At 39.7% G+C, this 26410-nt stretch overlaps 1 protein-coding gene across 18 annotated transcripts in view; it reads left to right on the top strand.

Annotated features, from left to right (window-relative positions):
- The window catches only part of VMP1 (vacuole membrane protein 1), a 90144-nt gene that overhangs the window by 3835 nt on the left and 59899 nt on the right, over nucleotides 1-26410 (top strand). For 5 of the 18 annotated variants that reach the window (XM_037880240.2, XM_037880251.1, XM_037880242.2 and 2 more), the window contains 6 exons: nucleotides 38-212; nucleotides 2557-2693; nucleotides 9082-9183; nucleotides 10464-10599; nucleotides 13340-13430; nucleotides 15651-15761. In XM_037880240.2, the coding sequence (XP_037736168.1) occupies nucleotides 9108-9183; nucleotides 10464-10599; nucleotides 13340-13430; nucleotides 15651-15761 (414 nt within the window). In that variant the 5' untranslated portion in view covers nucleotides 38-212; nucleotides 2557-2693; nucleotides 9082-9107. Of the gene's footprint in view, nucleotides 1-37; nucleotides 2694-4821; nucleotides 4975-8032; nucleotides 8495-9081; nucleotides 9184-10463; nucleotides 10600-13339; nucleotides 13431-15650; nucleotides 15762-26410 lie in introns of those variants that run through there. The other 13 variants (XM_043531335.1, XM_037880245.2, XM_037880244.2 and 10 more) reach the window with 9 other exon arrangements.

The following is a 26410-nucleotide window of genomic DNA, read 5'->3' on the forward strand; positions in this document are numbered from 1 at the left end:
TTAAGTCCACTAGGAACCTCTCTTTTCTCCCTTTCAGATTTTGAATAACCAGGGTATGTGGTTCCACATACAGAAGAGGCACTTCCTAATGTTAATGACCAGGCAGGCTTGGGCATCTGCTTCCTGGGACCAAGTGTCATCCTCTGATTAGAAAACAGGGTAGAGTCAAATCAACTGTAAAACCCTTCTGCTCCACCAGCCAGTGGTTGGGGGTAAGAGGTTGTGAAGCTACAGGCTGCTATTGTGCCAGGACTACAGTGTTTCCCATTCATTCTAACTGTAGCCTTGCTGTCTCTTTGCTCACCCACAGTTAATTCCCACTGACATTACCTTTTGGCACTAAACTTATTTCTACCTTGTGACCATGTCATTTCCTGCCTCTGTTTGTATTATAAGTCTGTGGAAGCTGGTGATAGTCTGCTTGGCTGCTGTACTCTAAACTTTTCTAATGCATTGTTGAGTACTGTGTTGGAGCTGTATTAAAAGCACTAACGTTTGCAGGTTGCCCTGCATGAACTGCTTTGTGCTTCTTAACATTGGGTTTAGGTAAAGCTATGTACCTGTCTAACCACTTAAAAATGTGGTTATGTTCTTTTTTGAAGATTTCTCTCTAATCTGTCATGTCTTGCTCAGAATCCATTATTTGTCCTCATATCAGGCTTTTCAAACCATTAATTCTGCCGAAGGGACTGTTCAAACCTTGCCCCAGTTGCTCTGTATGGATGGACAAAATTGTGACCCTTAGTCCCGTCTGTCCTCCCGAGCCACAGAGCATTGATTGGGTGTTGTGTGTAATACTTACCACTTAGTCTCTGTTTATAAGGTACAGTAGTATCTCACAATGCTTTCCAGACACCAGCTTAATGTGGTAGAGGAAGAGCTTGTTGTCTTCGTGTGTTCTGGTTCAAAATAAGCCAGGGGGTAACAGTTTTTCCAGTGATGATTTGATATGTAACAGGCTTAATGTCTTATGTCACACTGTTAAAGTACAGGGTACTGGAGTTTTATAGTAACTTGGCTGCAGTACTTATTATGAGGTCTTTGAGGACCCCCTCACATCTCCCTTCCTAGGGGCATGCATCATCCTCTCTCTTTGGAGAGTTAGAAGTGGTTTCGTCTGCAACCTATCAATGCCATTCAGAGCACTGTCTGTTTCAGCCCAGAGGAGTTCATTAAAAAGCAATTCAGGGAACTGGCACCCTGCTTCATGATCCACCCCTAGGTTAGGCATGTTGTGTCCTGTCAGCTAACAGAGTGAGGACTCTGACCTGTGATCCCTGTCGTGGCAGCTCTAGACTGCTGGGCCAGCCAATTCACTGCTGTGTGGAAAAAACATGAATGGCAAAAACTCAACCTGAAACACTTTGAAAGGGAGTAAGAATTCATTCTTTTGTGAGGAGGAAGTGAGCCTAGCTATAAAAATGCAACTTTTAAAATCTCTACTAAAAAAGGTGAATAAAATGGGATTATTTTCTGAGTGTGTTGAGTTCCTGTCTGCTCCTTAACATGGAGTAAAGCCAAATTCTTGCTTTTCTAATGGAAGAATTAAATTAAGCCTCCTTATTTACATTTTTTCCATTCTAAAATTCACTAGGAAAATGTGAAATTACAGAACTGTGGGGATACTGGTTCTGAAGTGATGTCCGTCCTCAGTTTGGATAATGGTACAGAATACTAACATTCCCTATAATTATTCTAAATAGATTACTTCTTAAGTTGTTTTTAAAGGAAATAACTTTTAAAAATGACTTCTGGGTATTTTAGAGGAGGACAGGCAGAGTTTGCACAAATAAGCACCACTGAAGATAACTTGTACAGCCTCAGTGGCTTGCTATTTGGCTATTAATATTTATACAATATAGATAAAAAGGACTAATGCAAATATGCATCACTCAGGTACTCAGATTGTTCCTGATCCTCCAATTGGAGCTGCACAGATAGACCATTTTAAACTATGCAGAGCCCTTGTTGAAGTCAGTGAGGCTCCTCACAGGCACAAATGTTCAGTTCATGTGGATCTGATTGTAGGATCCGAGCTTTTAATAACTGAAGTGGCATCACTTATATTGGAGGGCTACGAGCACTATGGATTAATTCTTTTTAAAAGGCATCCCAAAGTCTTGTTGAAAAGATGAAAAAGTTAGCCATCGGGGGTTTTTTCAGATGACTTTTCTCAAGCTATATTTGACTAAAAATTGGAAAGTAGGTCTGGTGAACAGAGGCATGACCCATTAAATGGAAGCCTGTGGTCTTTAAATTACTTGTCCTTTCCTTTGTGGGATTAAACAGTTTTAGCTAGAAGAGCGTTTTAGTACTGGAATATATGCACTCATATCAAAGTAACCCATTATAGATAGATCTATGGAGATTTTGAATGCCTTTAAGATGTGTCCTAATTTTTTAATTGAATGCTCCCCTTGAGTTTTCAAAGTATTAAAACATCTCAAGCTGTTACTTTTTATATTTTCTATGGGCTTTTGGGGGAGTTATTAACTGTCAAATTATGAATTGTCAGTTTTATATCATGTGATGAGCAGGCAATATCTTCCTCTATAGGGGGCAGAAGATCTGGGAGAAGAGCACTTACTTTGGTCTTGAATGTCTACAGAGCTGACAAGCGAGTAGACTGTCCTGTTGGCTTAATACACAGAAGAGGAGAAAAAGATCTGAAATACTGAACAGGAAGCTAAAAGGTATATTAATGTTTCATTTGCAGGCTGGTTTTTGTTCTTTACTGGCAGAAATTCATTCGTGAACAGATAATCCATGACTATCTAGTGGAGGAAAGTGTTTTTATTTTGATAAGAACAAGGCATTGTCAATCTAGCCTTCATTAAGGGCTTGTCCACACCCATAATGGGGCAGCAGTGCATCTGCCCTGCTCAGTGAAGACACTACCTACACTGATAGGAGAGTTCTCTTGTCAGTGTAGGCACTCCATCTCCCCGAGAGGTGGTAGCTGTGTGTATGGGAGAAGCCCTCTTGTCGACACAGCGCTGTATATACTAGGAATTAGGTCGGTAAAACGATGTTGCTCCGGGGTGTGGATTTTCTCCACCCCAGAGCGACATGGTTATACGGACCTGAGTTGGTAGTGTAGACCAAGCCAACATTGTTGCCTTTGGATTAGTAATGAGTGTGGGTGTGGTAGAGGGAGGCAATTAAATCTAAAGTAAAAAGAAACCTTTGTTTTAGATCACTGTCTCTGCTCTCTGCGTGTCTCTGCATCCTGGACCCTGTTGTATTTACTGTGGAAAGAATGGACTTTCATGTTTAATTGGTCATTTGGTGTTGTAAAAAGGGAAATGTTAGCTCTCAGTGGACAGAAAAACTCACAACTGGTCATTTGTTCAGTGCCTTCCTACTATTTTGTGTTCTGTGAGCAGGGTTTTAGTGGCCTGTCATGCTTGAGAACTGCAGCGAGTTATGTTAGGCAGTGTTATGAATGTGAGTCAGAACTGGATGGCTACCTTTTAGTGAAGATGTTTCTTTCAAGGCGCCTTGTCATGTTGATGCTAATAGCATTTTCCATTAGGGTTGAACATCTGTTCCAAAACAGTGTTAAATATCTGTAGACTTCTAGTGACTACAGTCTAGTTCACTTGTGATAAATCACATGGTTCATGTTTAAGGCTGCGATTCTTTCACAGAGATCGCAGAACTCACAGATTTTGTGACCTCCGTGACTTCCGCAGTGGCTTGTGCGGCTGACTTCAGGGCTGCCAGAGCAGCTGGGCAGTCTGCTCAGGTGCCCCATGGCTAGCCACACTGGCTGCTGCTGGAGCAACCCCAGGGCCAGCTGCTCTAGCAGTCCCCGGGACCAGCTGCACCAGCCACTGCTTGGGAGGCCCCAGGCAGCTGGTCCCAGGGACCGCGGAAACAGTGTCTGGTGTGGCTGGCTCTGGGGAGTGCCTGAACAGCATCCTGGGGGTGCCCTGGGGACTGCCTGAGCAGCAACAGTCCCAGGGCGGCTGGAGCAGCGGTCCCAGGGTGCTTGGAGGCTGTCCGGAAAGTGATCCCTGGGAGCAGCAGCTGGGGGGCAGTCAACCCCCAGCACTTGCGCAGAGCCCCCCAGAGCAGCGGGGCACCAGAAATAGAGATTTAATCGCTGGTATTTTTGGTACAAATCATGGACAGGTCATGGGTGGTGAATTTTTATTTATTGCCCGTGACCTGTCAATGACTTTCACCAAAAATACCCGTGACTAAATCTTAGCCTTATTCATGTTTTGTCACTTCTGTAGAGTTGTTGTTTCTGTTAGAAGTGGAAGAGCAGGGGACTTTTTGTGTCTTGTAAAAACGTGTCTAAAATTGTAGTTTTACATCATGTAGCTTTTCTCACATTGGTCTGTAGTTACTTGCAGTTTAAATTTAAATGGTAACGCCCGCTGTACATACATCCTACAGTGACAGAAGGGGTTTTTCCATTGCTGTAGTAAATTCATCTTCTCGAGAGGCAGCAGCTAAGTCAACAAAGAATTCTTTACAGGGGTTAGGTCGACTTAACCAACCCTGAGTGAGGTAGCTAGGTTGACCTAAGTTTTAGGTGTAGACCAGGCCTAAGAGTAGCACTTTTAAAGACCTGTGTGCTGCCCAGCACTGGGATAAGGATTCATGTGCTAATTTTGGGTTATTTGTCCTAATGAGGTCTTGGCCTTGGACTTACCCTGTATTGTCTTTGAAAACCATGAAGTTGTTAAAACCGTTTACTTGTTTCCCTGATGTTTAAATATAACGGGGAAGGTCTCCTCCAAAAATCTTAGGTGCAGTGATTAAGGGGAAATAAGGGATTCTCAAGAAGCACTTGTTTACCTCTTACAGACTGGAGTGCACTGTTCGCTCCTCCAGACTGGAGTGCAAAGTACGTCTCCTGCATGACTTTCAGTCACTGTGAGTTGGAAGATGAAGATACCTTAGTGAGTTCCTGAGTGAATGGAACGTCTCCAGGCTGGTGTTTTTGGAGATTAGCTTTGGGTAAGCTCCAGAGTAGGGCGTTCCAGCAAGCCCCTCACAATACTGAAAGGAAAGATTTTATACACCAGGCTGACTATGCTTTAAGTACAGTTGACTGGAATTCTAAATCAGGAGTTTTAATTTGGTTTTATTTTGACACTACAATAGTTTGTTGTTACGAATTGTTTGTAATTTTACTCCATAGTAACAGCCACAGTTTTTATGAGCCTTTTGTTGTTGTTGACAAAGTAACACTTTGACTACCAGTAATTGTCTTTGTGATGAAAAATGTTATGAATCACACTACAGCTGAATAGAGTATTGTGGGGCTGGTGGGCAGTTCGCCAAGAACCTTTTGTGAGTGAATCCTGGGATCGCTCTAACACACAAACAGTGTAAATAGCTCAGATGCAAAATGAAGGGAAAGTTGCCTTCTTTAACCCCCTATTTTGAATGATTTATTCCGCTGTTTGCTGGTCACTGCATTATATTAGGCTGCTTTCTGTCTACATACGGAATGCATTTCCTTTTCAGTGCTCATAAGAGGTGAGGGTCTGATTCAGTGCTGGGGCTTAACTTGCTCATCGCGCACGCACCTGCACCCCTTTTATAGATAGATTTGAGCAGACTGTCCTCAGGTATCTTTTTCTCTTTGATCTGGGTGAGGCATCTCGGCATTATTCATTAAATACTTGGCAAAAGATCATAGAGGATGCTCAGCAACATATGAAGGGTCTTACGTGGACACCAGTAAATCAGGAGCTACTGTCCCTCTCTGGCCCCAATCATATAGGTAATACAGTAGTCAATTTCCTTGACAGGATCAGTGTGTCTGTTAGGCCTCAAACAGATTAAAATGTCTAAAAGCTAAACTTGCTTTACTTTCTGCATGTGCATCCTTCCACTTCTTAATTGCAGCGAGATGTTTGTATATTTGAGTGTGTTTGAATTAAGTAAAACAAAAATAACTTTTGAATTAAACAAAAACCTGGGCAAAGTTTGTCAACTGCACCACACTCAGACCTGCAGCGTGAAAAGCACTAAATGCCCTACTTCTGAACCCAAGTGCTTAAACTTGCTGCATAGGCCCTTACAGTTTTGCCATAGAGTAAATGTACTTGGGACCTTCTTAATGATTATGTAACTTACAGAAGTTTGCTAGGAGATTATATACGTGCTTTACTGTAAACACTAATTTGTGTATTTGATGTAACATTACACAAAGCTAAGCCCTTTCCAAGCAGACAAGGTAAGATTTGCTCTCTGTTAGCTGGATTTATATAGTACAGAGCCTCTATGCTCCTGGGAGCTGTAGATTTTTCCTGCCTTTAAAGTGTTTAATGGACAGCGGTGGAATTCAGCTCATTAAGCATTGGAGAATTGCATGGAAACTAGATTGTAGCATCAAACCATCAGAGCACTTTGAATTATATTGCACTAGCTCCATTTTATTGAAACATAATTAAGCAGAGTGTACAGACACAATCTTTCCCCACTGCTTAAAACTCTCCTAGCTTGGAGGCTAAAACTGTGCAAAAAAAGAATTAAACTAAAATAAAGAATAAATAGATCTTATTTATGCAGTTTTGAAATGCATGTTGGCTACATTTGTCATGCATAATGCCTGTTGTATTTTGCTGACTTCAGAGATGAGCAGTCTTTCAACTTGGCTCTCAAAAACCACTTCCCTAAGAAAATGGTACCTGTATAATCATCAGTAAATGCAACTATGGTCTTCCAGTTTCACTCTTTCCCTTTGCAGCCCCAAGCCTAGTAAACCTCTCTTGCATAGCCAGTTAATAAATGTGGTCACTAGAAGTGATACAGTCTGCCACTTGGTGGAATTGCTGCCCTGCTGAAATCAAGAGATGGTCAAACATTTGTCCCTGTGTCACATAGCCACACCCATGCTATGTTCTGATTTGTACTGGTGCAATTCCACTGCAGACAATGGGGTTATGCTAGTGTAAAACTGGTGTGGGTGACAAATCGGGAGAGTCTCTGTCTGCCCTGGTAGCAGTTCTGAGAACATCCTTGAACTAAGGATTCTCATGTGACAGCATAGCTATGTTGTAAAGCTGCTGTTGTCCCATTTCAGCACTGTGTGATCCTTAAGGCATGGCAGGTTTTTGCAGCCTCTCAGGTATCTATCATTCTACAAAAGGAAGCTTTTGCAAGGTCACATTGCTTTGTCTGCTATTGGTTTAGTCCTTTTGGAACCCTTTAGCATTTGACTAAACAGTTTCTATTTGCAAAATAACTAGTTCAAACACTAATTTGTTTAAACACTATGTTGCTCTTGCTCATTTGTTAATTATGGGGAAATATTTCTTGGCGGAAAGACTGCATGAGTGATTACTGACATTTGGCTGATTTTGTTCATAAAGCTTACATCTTTGGGCAGAGAAATAGGGTATTTAGTTAAAGGGATAATAACTTAAAATCACACTTCCACCTGAAAATGTTTTGCCAGTTAGTGTTACAAGTAACACATGAGACTCCTACAACTGAAAGAGATTAAACTATAGTATTGATAAAAAGGGAAAAAAGAATAACTTGGTGCATTTGCCATAGTCAGTTTCTTCTGTTTATGTGGGATTTCTTACACAGCAACAGTGTTGTGAAAAACATTTGTTAAAATAGTAAACTGAGATATGTAACCCAATAAAAGTCAGGAAGGGACATTTGGGGCAAGTCCTCGTATCTGAAACATATTTCAACTTATTTTTTAAATTGATTAGATTTAAAGTTTCTGCTTCCCCTTAAACTGAAGGGAGAGCCTCTCATTCCTGCACAGCTGAGTGTCCACTTGGTTCTTTTTTCATATTTGTCTTGAAAACTATTTTCATTTCCTACCAATGTGCAGTTTATATAACTATCATTTTAATAGGCTTCTCATGTCAGAAGGAAAAGGAGACTATCAAAAACTGTAAATCTTATTTTGTAAACCAAGAGAAACTTAACACAAAGAAGATGTTTTAGCTTCCTAGAGTATTTCTTCCAAAACAATTTTCGAGAGGCTATTTTAAGATGCAAGAGTTAAATTTTAAAGTAGGGGACCTCACTGGGTTGTGGAGGGAGTTTGTTTGTTTTATTGCATAAGAACTGTCAGCTGGTCAGTAGAAAATATCTGTTGCAACATTCTATTTCAGGCTGTCCTCCCACATGTTGCAGCACTTATACTCATGAATAAGGAAGAACGTAGTTGGTTGTTAAAATTCTTTAAGGATGAAAAGATGTAGACAGAAGAAAAGAGCAAATAATGGGGGAAATGTATAATTTTCAGATCACTTTAGAAGGAGGCAGATTTAGAGCATGTTTTTACTGTTTTTTTTTTTCTTTTTTTTTTTTTTTTAGATTGTGCTTTAGCAAACAAGGGACATATCTATATCCTAGTTCTTGAACTAGGTTATTTTTATTAAGGATGTGAATTATTTTGGTGGATTGTTGCATGCATGATTAGCTGGTGGGCATGTGCCATCGTGCAGTCTGATCTAGTTTCTAGTGTGAAGAACATCGAGAATATGGAAATATGGTTTCAGTAAGTATTTCAGAATTAATTTAGGTAGGGTTTTTCGATTTACATCTTGGCTTTGTAATTTGGTCAACTGCAAAGCCAGCTGGTAGCATACTATTATTTGTCCAGCAGCTGTAGTGGTATGTGTTCTTTCTGTGTTCACCACACTTCAGTTTTGAACTCACATGTGTCACATTAAAGGTACCTAGTGCTTAAATTAACTGAAACTTGTCTTCAGTGGCAACTCATGGAACCAGGAAAAATGGGTTGCCTAGTAGAAGTGATAGTTAAAAGTTGAGCAGAGTTGTACTTTGGGGAACGTTGTAAATAATGCAGGGATCACATCAGAGTTTGGTTCTGCAGTTTAGGTTTCTGTGTATGTGAGATATGTGGTTTAAGATTGCCTTTGCCATATTGGCAGTTCATTCACTTCCAACATTTCTATAATGTTGCATTGCAAGAAAGGTAAGCATGCTATGTGGGTGGCTTGGACGTTGGCATACTGATGCAGGATCTCTCCTTTTCATCCTCAGAATAAGTAATAAATGGAATCTTATCTGTTATGGGTAATCATTATACTTACACTTTTTTTTTTTTTTGGTTGCTGTTAGATCCTCATAAGTGACTGATCTATGAAATGGCAGAGAATGGAACAGATTGTGACCAGAGACGCATAGGAATGATCAAAGAACAGCACAATGGGAACTTTACAGGTAGGCTGAAAATGGCTGTTCCTTCTCTAGTCTAGTCAATCTGGTACCTGCAATTACCCTCAACAGACTCTGAGGGAATATGTGGGTTGGGAAACTTAGCCCAAGTAGAACTGAGGGGGAGACTGACATAGAAATATACTGCCTAAACCATTTCCGTATCCTTACCATGCACAAATCCTATTGACTTGAATGAGTGTATGCTTAAGAGCTGCAGCATCAGGTGCTACATTGAAAGAAAAAAAAAAAATCTTTTGGCAGGTATTTAGGTTTAGAAAGCATTCCAAGCAACTCAGCCCTTTGACACCAGAGATTGTACTCGGACAATGAAAAATCTACCCTACTTTGGGAGAAACCCAAATTTTAATTTTTGAATTAGCCCTTCTGTAAACTATAGTTTGCCATTTGCTAAAGAAGAATTACTGACAAAACAAAGTAGTTAGTTTTTATTAGTGTTTATGGTACTCTCAAAAACTGCACTAAATACTGCCCATAAAAATCCTTCCATTCTTGTTCTCTAACTTTTAATGTGTAACACCAGGGATTTTTAAACCATGTGCAGTGTTTAGTCTTATAACTGAATTACTGGAATGAAACGTCTCTTCACATTTATAATGTCTAAGTTGGTTAAAGACAGCAGGTCAAACAAAAAAGTGCGCTCTCTAGATGGGATCCCTATTTTTCGGTGGATTCACTTTGTCTGGGTGATACAGTGGATGGGCCTTTATAAGTAACCATTCAAGCATGGCCTGAGGTTCTGTGCACAGTGAATGATGTTCTTCTCCAGTTACACAGTGGCCAGCAGACAAAACTGTGTAAAGAGCACATGCAATTTAATCCAATTTGATTGGAAATAGTTTTGGAAGGGCACCAAATTAAAAAGTTCAAGATAAAATTTGTCTCCTGCAATGGGGAGTGGATATTGGCTGAATATAGCCGTTTATGGAGGCAAGTAGTGTAGCCTCTTGCATAAAGACTTACAAATCCTAAGTTCCTTGCAGCCCAGGTCGGCACATTTCTTGTTTAAATACTTTCATGGCCATCAGTCTCTGGAGCAATTGGTCAGCTGAGTGGGGGAACCATGAGCCTTCCTTTTCTGTAGGTCACTTCACATGCATAGAGCCCCTGGAGGATCTCTCTACAAGGGGAGGAGGAGACACTGCTGTGAGCACAAGTGTTAATTTCCCAGAGAAGTTAAAAATATCATGGAACTTTTGGTTGGGGTGGAATGTGAACTGTCAGCTTGTCGATGTATTAACTCTTCCATCCATCTTCATTTCCAGACCCCTCTTTGCCATGTGAACGGAAGCGAAGGGACCGAGAAGAGAGGCAAAATATTGTGCTCTGGAGACAACCACTCATTACCTTGCAGTATTTTTTCCTGGAAACCCTAATAAACTTGAAGGAATGGACCATAAAGTAAAGATCACCTTTAATTTCCATCTCTAAGCTCTGTGGGGTGCTTTGATTCAGTAGATCATTGTGGCATCTCACATTCCGTGATGGTTCATGGTTATAAATCTGTTTCAAAGAAAAATACTCTTTTTTTTTTAAATTTATTTTAAACAAACCATGTTCTCAACTGCTCACCAAAACATGTGTGTAAATTGCATTGATATCAAACTCCAAATTGCCTTGATAAATAGAAAAGAATCAGAGTCTTTATTTCTGAATAATTGAATATCCTTCTTTGAAATGACAAGATAGTGCTTAGGGAGCCTGACAGCATGAACTATTGTATTAATGACTGCATCTAGACGGGAGCTCAGATTTTTATTATTATATGCCTTTGAAACTCATTAAGGGATATTAGTAACTCCCTATCAGGGCAAAGTTCAAGATTGCCTGGCACTTGTATTGATGTTTATGAAATATAGAGAGGACTTTGCTTTTAACCGACGTGTTCCCTTCCACAGTAGGAAATAATCTATAGTGGTGCTGTCTCTCAACCATTATTTGCAAACGGTATATTGAATAGGCTCTCACCATGATTAGGATTGTGACCCCCAACCTGCCTAACATTCCTTCCTAATGGGGAAGGGTAGAGTTAAGTTTCTTACTGTACTAAACATGAAAAGCTTTGTATTGGAGAAGGATAAATATGAATACAATTATCAAGGGAGAACAGCATTAATAACAAGCCATCCTAGCATGTTGATAATTAATGGACTTGTGTTCAGAATGAGCCTATGATGTAGGTATGGTCTGATGTGGTCTTGGGTAATGTTAGTAGTGCCGTTGTTAGAATGCCCTTTACTGAGGGCTTGTCTATATGGAGACTTAGTGCATGGCAGGCTTGGATGTGAATCTGCTGTGTACGTCAAAGCACGCTGAACTTCTAGTGCACAGCTGCAGGGTCTACAGCCCTGGCCACAGCACGGCAGGCTGGTGTGGATAGATTCACATCCGACTTGCCATGCATCAAGTCTCTGAATAGACAAGCCCTTTAGTCAGTTGAGAATGCTGATGATAAGCTGCATTCACCCACTTTCCAGGCCAGAAGGAGAGTGCTGATATATGGGGCCCATTCAGAGGAGTGGGTAACTTAAATGCTGATCTTCTGAAATGACCCATGTGAAAAATAATTTATGGCTTATGTAGTGTATTCCTAAAAAATATTCTCTTGCACTTTTTGCTTTCTTTCAGTGTTCTTGGGCTTGTTTCTTTTGAGAACTGTTTTTCCATGTCCCATATACATTTGTGACACTGTTTATTTAAAATTCTCTAACAATTTACTAAAGTACACCCTAGAAAATAACACTGGAGTTGATATTTTATCCAATTTGATTGGTACCTGGCTTTCTATATTTTAAACTTGTGTATCTGTCTTACATCTTATATTGTAACACAGCAATATTTTGGACACTAACATTATGCAGTATTCACAGAAAATAATTTAACTGATTCTGTTTTAACATATTAACAGACACAAATTCAGATTGTCCTATGCTGGGTTATACTATATTGTTATTAAATGGTGCTTTAAAGGGTGACTGTCAATCTAAGAATTGCACTTCCTGTCTGAATTCTTAGCCTACTGTTACAAGTAACACCAAATATTTCTATAATTGAAAGAGATTAGGGAGTTTTCACCTTGTTTAATTATGCATTTGAGTGATTTGTGTTTAGTCAGTTTCACTGTTTCCCCTATATGGCAATTCCTCCCTGTTGATTATGTGGGATTTGCACAGCGCAGCAGGGGAGAAAAACCCCATATAAGGGCAGATGTGGTTGTAAAAAGACAAAAATTGGCAGGGGACTAGTGTGGTACCTGAAACTTTAACTAACTATTTTAAAATTTACTCAATTGCAGTTGATAGTGTTATTTTAAAAACACGATTAAACAGCAAATTAAAATTTCTGTAATATGGCATTAGGTGAGAGTGTAATTGTGTTAGATTGCCAAGAAAAGGATAAAATAAATGATCTAGCCTAAACCAGCTGTGCACAACTAAGCAAAAGGAACAGTTTTATTGCAGCCTTGTAAAGCTAGATAGACACAAAATCCAAAGTAGCTGGATCTCAAATTACATAAAGAAATACTTCTCCCCTTCCGCCCCCACTGATAATTTCCTTACACTTGATAATTAACTGGAAGGTTTTCACATTACATTTTTCTGAGCTGAAACCAGAGACCTTTTCAAGGTTTAATTTCAACAGATTAAGAGAGAACCCAAATAGTTATAAGACTACCCTTTCTAATGCCACTTTGCCCTACTGGTCAGAGCATATGACTCAGAGTTAGGACTTTTAGGTTCTATTCCCAGCTCTCCCACTGACTTACTGTGACCTTGGCTAAGTTACTTAACTACTTTGTACCTTGCTTTACCCCTCAGTAAAATTGATAATATGGCAGTACCAGTTATCTTGGGTGTCAAGGCTTAATGTTTGTAGAACATGGAGTTAATTGGATGAAAAATACTTTGTATAACAGAACTCTCTTATTCCAGTTCCAAGTGAAATCAGATTCCCATTAAAGAGTCAAGACTCCTCAGTTCTTTTAAGAGAGCTTTGACCTATATCTTAAAATAACAAATTTGTCAGGCTGTCTTTTTACTCTTTTGATGCACCCCAATAAAGCTGTTCTACAGTGACACAGAGGTGGCTTTGCAATGCATGGAAAAATATGAATGACCCTAATTGTAATTTGTCTTTTAAGATTGTGGCATCGCCGAAGTATCGTGGTGTCTTTTTTGCTGCTGCTTGCAGTGCTTACAGCTGCGTATTATATAGAAGGAACACATCAACAGGTATGCAGTTCATCCAAGTTATTTTCTTTTATGGCTGGCACTTCCTGTCCTTGTCCTATCAAAACGTACACTGAGGGGATTGAATAATGTCATACAGGAATGGTAATGCATCTACCTGAGCGTTCATTTTATGCAGCTGTTAATTCCCCCTGTCGTGCACTCCCTTCTGCTGCATAGCAAATGAATCATAGATGGTAAAGATAGGGAAGACCTATCCGATCATTCAGTCCACCTCTCTGCAGCCACATGTATTCTACTTGTCATCCATCTCTGAATAAGTGCCACTCCACATCTGCTTTTCAGAGTGTTCAGCACTGGGCTCTGCTGTCAGGAAAACTAAGGCTAAATGGGACCATAATCTACCAAAATGTCAGGGCTCCCAGGTAGATTGTTTCTTCCTCCTTGCAGAGGATTCTTCAAACCATCTGGGATGGTCTTTCTCTCCGGACATAGAATAGTCTAATGGACTGAGCATGGGGGTGGGAGTCAGGAGCTCCTGAGTTCAAATCCTAGTGCTGTTACTCCCAATTCCTTTAAAATGGATTTTATACCTACCTCCTTCTCAGGTGATATGAAGATTGATTGATACTTTTTGCATCGGTGCAAAAATGTAAACCATTATAGAAATGTAAGTCAGGGAGGAAGGCAATACCAAGTCTCTGATCTTGTCCTGTGGGAGACAGCCCTGTCAGCCCAGCCCTGCAAAGGAGATGGCTGGCTGGAAGCCATCAGCTATCCCTTCTTGTTGCTCTGACTCTCTTTTCCATGCACCCCTTTCAGATTCCAAAAATCTTGCCTAAATCCAACTCCACCTGCTTCCCCATTCAGAGATTTGACTGCCCACCTGCGGTGCTTGCAACATGTGCAGCAAGAGTCTTAACTCCCACACCAGATCTTTTATGTAGTAACTTAGCACAATAACTTTTCTGATTGTAATTGAATCCCTTGGTATAATTTTGTGAGACCTAAGAATAGGTCAGCCCAATGAGTCATGTACCTGGGGAAGAATCTTATGCAGTTTTGAAGCATTAAAGTACATTTCATTCTGCCAAACTATTAGGCTAACTGCCTTTTAGGTGCTTTTACAGGCATAGCAAGAGCCTCCCTGTTGCTATGCAAATGTTTGTTGGTGCTAGAGAAATGACCCTTTGCATTTCAGCAGGGCTTTGATTCCCAACCTCAGCCAGGAGATCCAGGTGCTGCCATTTTCGGATTGGTGTCGGTCCCTTTCACTGACTAGCATTCAATATTGAAAATAGCCTCTAGTGCTCGTTTTCTCCATCCTCTGATGTGACTCATCTTGTTCTTATCCTTGACCTGGAAAATCAAGAGCCTGTAACATTGCAGGACTCCTACACTTGGTGTTCTGTTTTTAACACAGGCCACCTTTATTTAAATCCAGAGGCTAATAATCACTTAGAAGTCCCCTTCCAAGTGTTCTCTTACCATTGCTTTTATTAAGAAAATATAGAAACACTCAAACTCACTCCATGTAGATAGTGACTAAGTCCACTAAGTGTAGATAGTGACTAACTGACTACCATCTGGCTGTTTGGCCTCTGAAATGAGTTGGTGGCTCAGTCCTGTTCTCGGTGGATAAATATCTGCTTCACAAGAACTGCCCTCACATTTGGCAGTAGCTGGCAATTTTGTCAGTTTAGAGTTCAACTGAACTCCCATTTGACCACTAGATGGCTCTGACAGATTAGGATTGAGATAGCTTGGCAGATCATGGTGAGGAAGTTTACACTACTTCCGTACCTGTTCTGTGGATAACTATGGAAGCTTAGTCTCCTGGTTATCCATCCCATAACCTTTCACAGGCACTGTGTTCCCGACAGGTCTTTTGCTTTATCATGCAGACATTAATGGTGGCTAGAATTGAATTACAACTATACCATTTCAGAGTAGCCGCCGTGTTAGTCTGTATTCGCAAAAAGAAAAGGAGTACTAGTGGCACCTTAGAGACTAACCAATTTACCATTGAGTACACTCATTAGTATCCTCTTTGGATCATTGCCGTTTACATATAATATCTTTAACACTAGCTATACCTTACATAGATCAGCCTGTTTTGAGAACTGTCTAGAATTCAAGTTCGGTCATTTTGACACTGATAAATTATCTTAAGCACTTCGGAAGAGCAACTGCACCTTTCTTTCCTCCTCCATGACAATTCACTCATCCTGTTTTTCTTTTGTGATTTTTCTTGTTTTTCAGTATGTGCAGTATATGGAGAAAAAATTCTTGTGGTGTGCCTACTGGGTAGGCTTAGGCATTCTGTCCTCTGTTGGACTCGGAACAGGTCTTCATACTTTTCTACTATATTTGGTAAGAAACCTACAACTACACTTCCTTTCCAATCACATTATTCCTTTTTATAAGGTGCTTTGAGATCTGTGGATGAAAAGTGCTATATATGAGCTCGGTGTTATATACTTGTGGACTTTAAAAAAAAAAATCATCCATGCTGTTGGGTCTTTGTGATGTCATCTTTGCTAAGTGGTATTTTGTAACCTTGTTTTGTTGTCTCTATGCTATATATCATATTGAACTCTTGGTGAGATCCTGCAGTTGGAGATTGTCTTTACCTTGCAGAATTGGACCCATAATTTGTAATGATAATTTTCAGTGCTATCTGCACTAATTAATGCACTTAAATAAGCAAGGAAGTTTTCTAGTATGAAGTAGCTGTAACAGATGGAAAATGGGGTCTGGACTAGGCTTTTTAGGATGCTTGGGTTTTTTGGTAGATCAAAATGTTAATTTTCCTAGCTGAAGCTTCTGAAACATGTAGTAAATTATTCTTATAGCTCAGTCCACAGTAATTCTGTTTTATAAATAATAACACTAAATTAACCTCTAAATCTCTCTGAAGACAACCACATTGTGTTGTTTATCTCAACTTCAAATTACCTCGAAAAGTCAGGAAAATTTTGTTTTCCATTGGGCCAGTTCTTTGATTACAAAACAACTATCGTGGTTTTAAAAAAGGCTTCATGGCTGCAAAAAATAATTAAAACCGTTTTGTGCAACCAATCCCATGTTGTATTTGGAACAGTTACTGATGGTTTAATTTTAGGATTGCTTTAATCATGACCAATAACACATAAAGCATTTCGGGGAAAAAGGAGAACTCTTGTTGTTTTCCATGCAATAGAGCAATGCTGCTCAGACTGAATGACAACTGTGAAGGATGCATTCACGTGAGCACTAGGGATGTGTATGCACCATAACTGCTTTCTTAAAGTCTTTGTCGGGAGCAGAAAAGGGGAGACGTAACTATCATCTTCACTCTGAATTAAGGTGAAAAAAGGTTGTGAAGGTTACTCAGTTGTTAATTTGAGTTATATGGAATGTTTTAATACACTCTGGCTTTGGTTTACTTTATTTTTCCCCTCTGTAAAATGGAGAGATTAGTAAAGGGGAATGTGTGTGCAAATGTAAATAAAAAAGAGGTTATATTTTTATCAGCAGGTGCAGGATAATTGTCCATCCCACACTTAAAAACCAACACACGTTTCCATTGTTTGCAGGGGGAAGTTTAAAGCATAGGCTTACATGTGCAGTCTGTTGTTGACAGTAGAAGAGAGTGCATGGAAAATGGCAAAGCTCTCAGGATTCCTGTTGAGAACCCTGCCTAGATTTTTCTACTGTCAAAATCCTTTGCTCTAACTAGAAAATAGTAGCTTCTTTCTGCTTGCAGACTGGAAGAGAGTGGAATGTTTTTTGTATTGTGATAGCACCCAAAAGCCCTATGCAGTATCAGGGCTGCATTGGAAGACATGGCTCTTTGCTCCAGTGAGCTGACAGCATATTGGTAAAACTGTAACTGAATAGGACAGTTGGGAAAACTGGACATTGTGGACATTTACCCCACTGTGCATCAGAGCATTAATCCTAGGCTATATATATTGTTAGTTCAGTGAAGTGTGAAAAGTCACATAGCAGCCAAGCATGCCTGAAATCTGAGAGATTCATTTCATCAACTTGTTGTAACACAGTGGAGAGTTTATAGGCACTGGAAAGAAACATTGGAGATGCAGCATCACTGAAGAACTCCACCATAAGGTATAGTGAATAGCCTTTTTAGCTCTATAGTAAAGAAGAGTTCAAATGTTAAGTATTTTAAATCCTTTAAAATAGAAAAGCAAATGAAACAGGGCAGTGTTCTACTTACATTTGGCTGTTTGTAGCAGGATACATGAACTGACAGATGTGTAGTTCGCTTAATTTTTGTCTAGTCATTAACCTGGCTTAACTGCGTCTGCAGAGTGAATGAGTGAACAGCTATTGTAACACAACATAAAATAGCATCATGTAGGCAGAGAAGCTTGGATTAGTGAAAGTACTTATTGTGGGACTTGTAAAATCCTTCTGCCAATAAAGCTGCCTTCAAGGGCACATCATCTGCCTGCCTAAGTTTAAATCAGACATTCATACTAAGCGGGCACAAATCTATGGTTGTCAAACTCTCAACTCCATTGGCAATTGATAAAGAAAAATAGGCTTTATCTTTTGTCTGAAGCGTCTTACTGTGGAGGCAAACGTAGAAATGGCAAATGAGGGGCTATTTGCTGTGTGAACTTCAAGATACAGTGTGGGCAGATGTTAAGTTTTTCCTATGAAGTTCTCACCATGTTTCATTTGTGATTCTCTTCCTCTTGTCTTAGCCTTGCGTTTCTCTTGAGCAGATAATGCCAAATGTGGTGGATTTTGTATTGCAAATGTGAATGCTAGGATGAGACCCACCAAACATTTACATTTGTGCCCCTAATTCAAAATCTTAACCCCTGTCTTTATTATCTGCACCTCCTAGTTGCCATTCAAACTCTGGCCAGCTTCTGATCATCTGTCTACGATAGTGAGTCCATTTAGCACAGGAATTCTCAGACTGGCGGTCGGGACCCCTTAGGGGGTCGCGAGGTTATTACATGGGGGGTTGTGAGCTGTCAGCCTCTACCCCAAACCCCGCTTTGCCTCCAGCATTTATAATGACATTAAATATATAATAAAGTGTTTTTAATTTATAAGGGGGAGATTGCACTCTGAGGCTTGCTATGTGAAAGGGGTCACCAGTACAAAAGTTTGAGAACCACTGATTTAACATAACTCAAAGCACTGACTTGTTGAAAATTTACACATTAGTATGGAATTAAATAACTCAGATGTTGACTCCAGTTTGAGACATTACTTGAGAGAAGCAGAAAGTTGGACTAGCATAGTGGAAGACTCCATGATTGGGGACTAAGTTCTCTCTGAAAATGCATTTCCACAGTACAGTTAAACACTTGGGAGAACTGGAGACATCCACATAGTGGGGTTGTGTGCCAACATATGAACCTGTGTGGATTGAGAGTCAGATGACCTTAACGTAAATTCAATAGTCATTCCAGAAAACAGCAACATCTAAACACTGATCTTTCAATGTAAAAGAACAGACAAAATAGACTTCTCTGAATAACTAGAGGGAATTTATTATAGGCCTTAAAATTCAATAGGTGTGTAACACAATTAACGTAAGTGCATTAATACAGGAAAAATGTGTGTGCTGTTTACATACTATTTGGATAAATTGAGCAGAGAATCAATTTCCCACTATATGCAGGGCCGGCTCTAGGTTTTTTGCCGCCCGAAGCCAAAAAAAAAAAAAAAAAAAAACCCACCCAGAATGCTGCCCCAAGCATGTGCTTGGTTTGCTGGTGCCTGGAGCTGGTCCTGATTATATGGAGAGAATGCTACAAGTTGTCCTAGGCCTGGTCTACGCTGCTGCTTAAGTCGATGTAAATTACATCACTCAGGAGTGTGAAAAATATCCCCTCCCTCCGAGCAACATAGCTTTCATTGGCTTAACATGGTGTCTACACTGCGCTATGTTTGGAGGAGACGCTGTTCTGCCGACTTACCTTCTGTCTCTTGAGGAGATGAAGTACTGAAGTTGACAGGAAAGCACTTTGCCATCGACTTAACGCATCTTCACCAGACTCACTAAATCAAGGTCATTGCGTCGATCACAGCAGTGCTGATTTTGTGTGCCGGTGTAAACAAGCCCCTAGTGGTAAATAGGTAGAGCAGTGGTCCCCTATGTGGTGCCCGCCGGCGCCAAGCAACGAAGAGGAGAGGAGCGCATCCGCCAGAGAACATGCCGCCAATGAGCGCTTCCGGCGGAGACACTGCCGCCAAAATGCCGCCGAGGAGTGCGGCCACCAGAGAAGCGTTGCCACCGAAATGCCGCCGAGAAGCGTCATTGCCCGCCACACTCTTCTGAAGGCATCAATGTGCTCTTGGCCACAGAAAGGTTGGAGACCACTGAGGTAGAGGAACATAGATGCTGTTTCTTTCCTCCTTCCATATACACTTATAGAAAATATTGTGCAAACACAAGCGGTCCAAATGATGACATTTCTGTGGACGTTAACTTGAGATTTTCTCAATTCTCAGTGTTCTCAACCATGGTGTCACTTAGCTGCGTTAACTCAGTTATGTGCAGTAGTGCAGGTCCTGCAGTCACTAGGTGGCACTACAAATGTAAAAACACAAATCTGCAACGTATCTAGGCTTGGCAGAAATTGATTTTTAGTTTTATAATTTTGACAGATAATATTGATGTCAATTTAAATGTTCACAGTTGCACAAAATTATGGTGGGTGGTGAGACCATAATTATTTAATGACAGTAAATGTTGAGATTCAAAAAGTTAAAGCTTTATACCATTAAAACACTGTCAACATCACAAGTCAAAAAATACTAATTAAATATCCTTAAATCAAACTCTAATAAATTCTCAAGCAGCATTTTTCTTTTTTGGGTATCTGTACATTTCTGATATAAAATCTATGGAAATATTTGTCATCTGTTTGTGTGTATGGTGAAATGGACATTTACAGACATTTACCAATAAAAATATAATCCTTCTAAACGTAAATATATGGAGCTCTTACTGACTTTCCAGAATGCTACCGATTTAAGGATCAAAGGTTTTATTTTTTAAAAAAATTTTTTCATCTCTATTGCTGAGTTAAGCGTATGTGTAGTATAATATCAGTTCTGTATCTGATAGCTCCTGAATCTGAGAATTTATACCCTGCATCAAAGGAAACACAAAATACTAACTTGTGACTGCTAGGTGCAACTGCAGAGTGTAATTGAAGAGCAGTATAAATGATTAGTCCGGGTGGAAATAGGTGTATTCAGAAGTTCTCCAACTTATCATACAGGTATATTAGGTGTCTCAAACTGGTTCATTTAGCTGTCCAATATACCAGATTTTTAAAAATAATTCACAAGCTCTCTAGGTAAAAGATTTTGTGTTCATTGCACATTATACATGCTCCTTGTTAATATATATTCACCTCCCATTTTTAACATACTCATTTAAACCAGATCTAACAATAAATTACTTGTGTACACTTCATTAGCAGGTAAAAGGATTTCTGCTTTGATACTGTTGATGAAAACACTTCAAAATGATGTAAAAATCAAATCAGGCCTCAGCGACTTGATCTGTTGGGAGTAGAGAGTAGAACAGCAGTAAAGTGTTTTTAAATTACTCATAATTAATTGCTCATACCAAATCTGAATGCACAGTGAGATTGTTGAAAATGCAATTACATGATTAGACAACAGTGCTGTCAGGCTGACCCATGTGCTTCTGAGCGTTTGTTGCTGCTTGCAATAACGTCTTTGCTATTCTGGGAAGTGCTAGCATATATCATATATGATACAGGTGCATCTTTTAAAAATACATAGCCCTATATTTGACATGTACAACTATAGTAATATCAGAACAACTATGCACAAGCAAGCTGTTAGCTTGGCAAATAATTCAGTAGAATTATGTGTGCAGTAGATCCAATATGTGAATGACCCTGGATGTTTGCTCTCTCTAGCCTAGTTGGTTATTTTCCAAGTGTTAAAACAATGATTTGTCTGGATCCTTCAGAGGATCTCAATCCAGCTACTTGTCCTGCCATCCACAGAGAGGTAGATCATAATATCAGAAGGTAAAAGAGCATTGGAGGGTGGCATGAAGGGGTAGGTATTAAAATCTAAAGCAATCTCTACTTTAGGGGAGGTTTACTGTCAGTAAGGGACTGTGATTAGTATCAATTCAAATCTGATTGCTTGTATTTAGGTTTTGTTGCTCTTTGACTACTAGAGAGATCTTCTTGAGTGTGCCTGAGTGTCAGTGTGTGATATTTAACGGTTATTCTTACACTTAATTGCCATTTACTAGTTATCATGAGGAACTTCCTTGATGTTAGACTGTATCTAAAATTGCTGTTCTGGATTGGTTTCTAGTTTCATGCTGCTTCTCTGTTTTTTATCCAGTGAAAAATGCAACATTTTAACTGGACTTTTGGGAAACAATGCTCACCATTGCCTCTAAGTGTCACTCTGAACACAAGGCTGGAATGTAATATGGCTTTAAAATATAGTGTGGAAGAAGACTACATGATTCTTCCGATAAATCTTCATTCTGACACCTTTCAAAACATGTCTGCTGGCTTAATTTCCTTAAGACATTGTTTTTCTTACATCTCTTTTGAAAATAACGTTTTAAAAATAGAAATTGACATGTAGCTCTGTAGGGATACAAAATCTATTTGGCCACTAATTCAGACATTTTTTCCATCGGCCCACTGCTTCTTTCTACTGTCAAAAATAACTTCTCACATATTGCTGGCATTTTCAAACAGAAACAGCATGAATCACCTAGTTACCAGAAGAGCAGATGACCAAAGGTAGCTAGTCATATGCAAGGAATTCATATCACTAAGGGAGGTCTCTTTGCTGTTACAAAAAGTAATGAATGAGCTGCCAGTTGAACTTGTGACCATATGATTGGTTTGCAGTGCATTCTTTAATAATGATTGACACTAGATGGAGCACTTGTTTGAAGTATTGCTTGCAAATGCTGTGTAGTATTCATCAAATCCCCTTGCCTCGTGACTTAATTTCAGTTCATCTCTGGCACAGAAATTGCAAAAGTAGATGAAACTGAGACAAACAGAAAACAATTTCAGAATTATTGCTCATTTAAAAAAAAAAAAAAACACCTTTGCAGAAACAAAAGGTCAGTGGCCTCGTGGAGCTGATAATTTGTTTTCTGTCCTAACATTGATGGCTAAGTGGAAGTGAATCCCTTATGGATCAGATATGTGAGGGGGAAAACCAGTTTCAGCTGTTGGAGTTGTGTGATATTTTTAAAAATGAATTTGTATGTCTAATTACCACTAGAGGCAAGTGGAGCAACTGTTGAATATGTTTTCATTGATAGTCCTGGTATGAAATAGAACAAACAGGAAATGTAAGAGTGTAACAAGAACCTCCAGGCCTCACCCACAGTGGCAGAATACAGGAATGCATTGTGTGTGGATGATGGAAGGGACGTTAAAGTCTTCAAAGCTTTCATATGTGGGGTTAGTCTCTGTAACGAAACCTCAGTGAAAAATCTTGTAATAAAAGAAAGGAAGTGACATTGCAGTAACTGCCGTCCACTATAAGTGATAAAAACAGTCTTATGAAGACAGAAGATGAAATAAATATGTTGCATCCTCCTTACAACTAAGTGGGCACAGAAGGAGTGTGTTTGGATTCCTTCTAGGTTGGAGATTAGTGTGCTTTGGGCTTGAATCAGTTCTGGGGTTTGTTTGATTGATTGGGCCAGGAGCTCACAAGCTGGTCTTCCATGAGTTCAGCAGCTTGGAACTGAAAAAAGACCCACTTGGTCTGACCTAAATGTCAGGTAATTCAGTTTGTGATCTGCTGACTTAAAATCCAAACATCTTGTGCAATAATCACTGGTTAATTAACTTGTACAAATACTGTTGCGAACCCCAATCATTCAAAAACCACGTCAGGCCCTCTGAAATCATGAGATTGCCTTTAAATCATGAAATTTTAAACAAACAAATATGCGGGGGGAGTTTTCTTATTTTGCCTCTGGGTTTTGAGCCTTTAGAGTACAGTCAGGTCGTGGGTTTTTTTAGTCTACATGGCAGGAAAATCTTATTTTTCTTAAATGAAATCTGCAATTCCTATGTAATCATCTGACTCCAGGAGCTGGGCTTTTAAGAACACCGAATATCCCAAGACTCATGGTAAAATTGCAAGAGTTGGTAACACTGGAGATGGGTTTTGTCCAGTTGTGTGGTAATTTTGTGAAGTGGTCATACTATTTCTGAGAATCAGCAAACTTGTTTTCATTTCCACCCTGTGCTGGGATTGGAACCAAGTTACCATTTGGATAATTTTGCAAACCCCATGCACTCACCTGCCTTTCCAGCTTTTGATTGTAAGAACCATTTTTAAAAGCTGCCAGAATGGCAGCCTCCATTTTGTTGTTCATGTATAAAATGTTGCTGTTAAATTATTGGCTGGAAGACTCTGCCTTTTACTGATTCTCCACTATTTTGCAAGGAGTCTTACCCTTCTCATGTGGATCCTTCAAAATTAATGTTAGTAATTGGAAGATTGATGGGTTCCATGTGTGTAGAAAAATGTGAGAAACAAAAAAAGAACTTGCTTCTTTAGCAAGATGGGAAATGTTTTCTCTTTCCCCCCTGCATGCAATTCTTCTACTTGAAGAAAGTGTCCATTTCCAGTTTGCATCATTCTTCAGTTTGCATGTCGGCTTACAAGCCTAGGACAAACTAAACAAGTGTCAATTCTGTCCTGTGCAATAGCTGGGATCAGATTACTGTTGTTGACCAGGAAAGGTAGTTGAAAGAAAAATGTGTTGAACACAGAACGTGATTCAAAAATATTTTGAAATGGAGCCTGTTTGTATGAGGATTGTTCATGACTCTGTTTCTGTCTCATTTGTTTCCTTCATGCCAACTTCCTTTAGCTGTCCTAAGCTATTTACAGTGAACTGAAACATCCTGGAACACATGGATCAACATGGAGCTTAGAAAATTAATTCTGTCTATCACTGTTTGATGGGAACACCTCATTAATTCTCACATGAGCTCTATTCTGCTTGATTCTGGAAGCATTTAGACTAAATACGCAACTATGCATTGCAAGAGTCCTAGTGGATTAAACTGTGCAGAGCTACCAATTTAGTTGGGTAAATTTCTTATGCTAGTTTTCTTAAGTCTTCTCTCCATGTGAAATCTTATTTATTTTTAAGGGTGCCTATCATAAAATGTGAGTCCTGTGGGACAAACCATGCTAATGTTTATCTGTCCATATCAATCGTAAATATATACAGAGCAGGGAACTGAATTCTGAGATCACAGAAGTGTTGTGTGTGTCTTCCCAATGGTATTTAAAGTGGTCAGACATCAGAATCTAGACATCTTTTCTGAAGCCTGAATCATTATAATGAACCTCTTGCATGAGGTGAATCAATATGCTAGGGGATGGCTTCCTGGCACTTAGTCTTTAAATGTCTATAAGATGTTAGTGTAATGGTGGCACTTAAACAATATTGAACGTTTTAGCCAGCAGCGGTGACTTGGAGTTATATCCATCAAGGGAGTAGAGTAGATGCTTGGCATGATATTTTGATCTTTCAAAGATTTACAAGCTGAATATTTCAAACTCTCTTATGAAAACAAGTTTTGTTTTTATTTACTCAGTTCTCTTCTGCACTGTGCCTGCAATTCAAGCTGCTTTGCTGGGAGACCCTACAATACCCTTGTGTATTGTGTTTTCCCAGTCATGCACACATCCTGTTATTTCCTCTGTTCTGTTCCCATATGCAGATCTGAATTTTGTATGTTTCATGTTGCTCTTTGCTCACAAGAACAGGGCAGAGATAAGGCACAACATAACCCAGCAAACCAAGATACAGCTGGAAAGGCTAAGAGTAGGCTTTACCACCATGTCAGTTTGAATTGATATTATAATGTGCTCTTCACTGATCATAAAAATATATCACTGGTTAAAGGAGGAAAGTGGGAGAATGCAGACCTCAGGACAGATGGGTGTTGAGGGAGGACAGGAGCAGCGTATAAACCCTCACACTTCCTACCTTGCCTCGCATTCGAGTTCTGCCCATAGGCAACCAGAAATCTGCTTGTAACTGCTACTGAGGAGGGGAGGGGGGTGTTCTGGGTAGCATCTTTCATTTACCGTAAGTATTCTTGTAAAATAGCTGTATTTTGTTTTAATATCATGCCAAAGCCCGAGCTTCTCCTGGAAGTAACACCGTGGCTATGCTGCACGTTTAACGGCACCACGTGCATCATCCCCTGGTGACTCTTGTTCGGTTGTATTTGGAGCTGCTTGTTCATCATTTGGGATTTCCATTAGCCATGCTCTGAGAGGAAAGACTTAACTGAGGTGGGAATAGAAAAGAGCTAAATTAAATGTATAGGTTCCTGATGTAAAATTAGTGCAAATATGGGAATACAAAATTAGTACATCAAAGCTAGCCCAAATGATTTGGAAAGCTAAAGAAGCTCCAAGCTGAGAAAACTTCTTTGTTCTTAACTCCCGCTTTACAGCTTTCATTGCAACTCAGATAATATGTGAAATCATTCGGCCTTCTTGGGCCCTCGTGATATGTGGACAGACTGGGTTGATTTCAGAAGAGGGAGGAAAAACAACTTCCCAGAGTCAGAAATCTACACATGCTCATAGTCTGTACTTAGATGAATATGGACTAGCAACCTCTCTGATTCCAAGCTGTTGCAGTTGGGGTGAAAATGCTTTGGCTTATTAGCCAACTATTTCCATGCCAATTTTCCCTTTTAGTCACATCTGAAATGAACAGTTTTCTGTGTGTTTAGCTGCCCGCCAGTCCTGAAGATAAAAGGTGCTGTAACTTAGCCTTGCTTTCCTGAGAGGTGTAATGACTTAGTAGATAAGTATGAGATGAGTCGCAGGCTGTGGCAAAGCTAGCAGGCTGTTTCCCATGAGAAACTAGCTCTTGTTTTTCTTATTTATCTTAAATCAAACATAGAATGACACATTTTCCCCTTTTAGTGTAAGGGGTGAGTCTTGTACCAAGTACTAAAAATTCCATG

Source organism: Chelonia mydas, chromosome 17 (assembly GCF_015237465.2).
Source record: "Chelonia mydas isolate rCheMyd1 chromosome 17, rCheMyd1.pri.v2, whole genome shotgun sequence".
Taxonomy (NCBI): Eukaryota; Metazoa; Chordata; order Testudines; family Cheloniidae; genus Chelonia; species Chelonia mydas.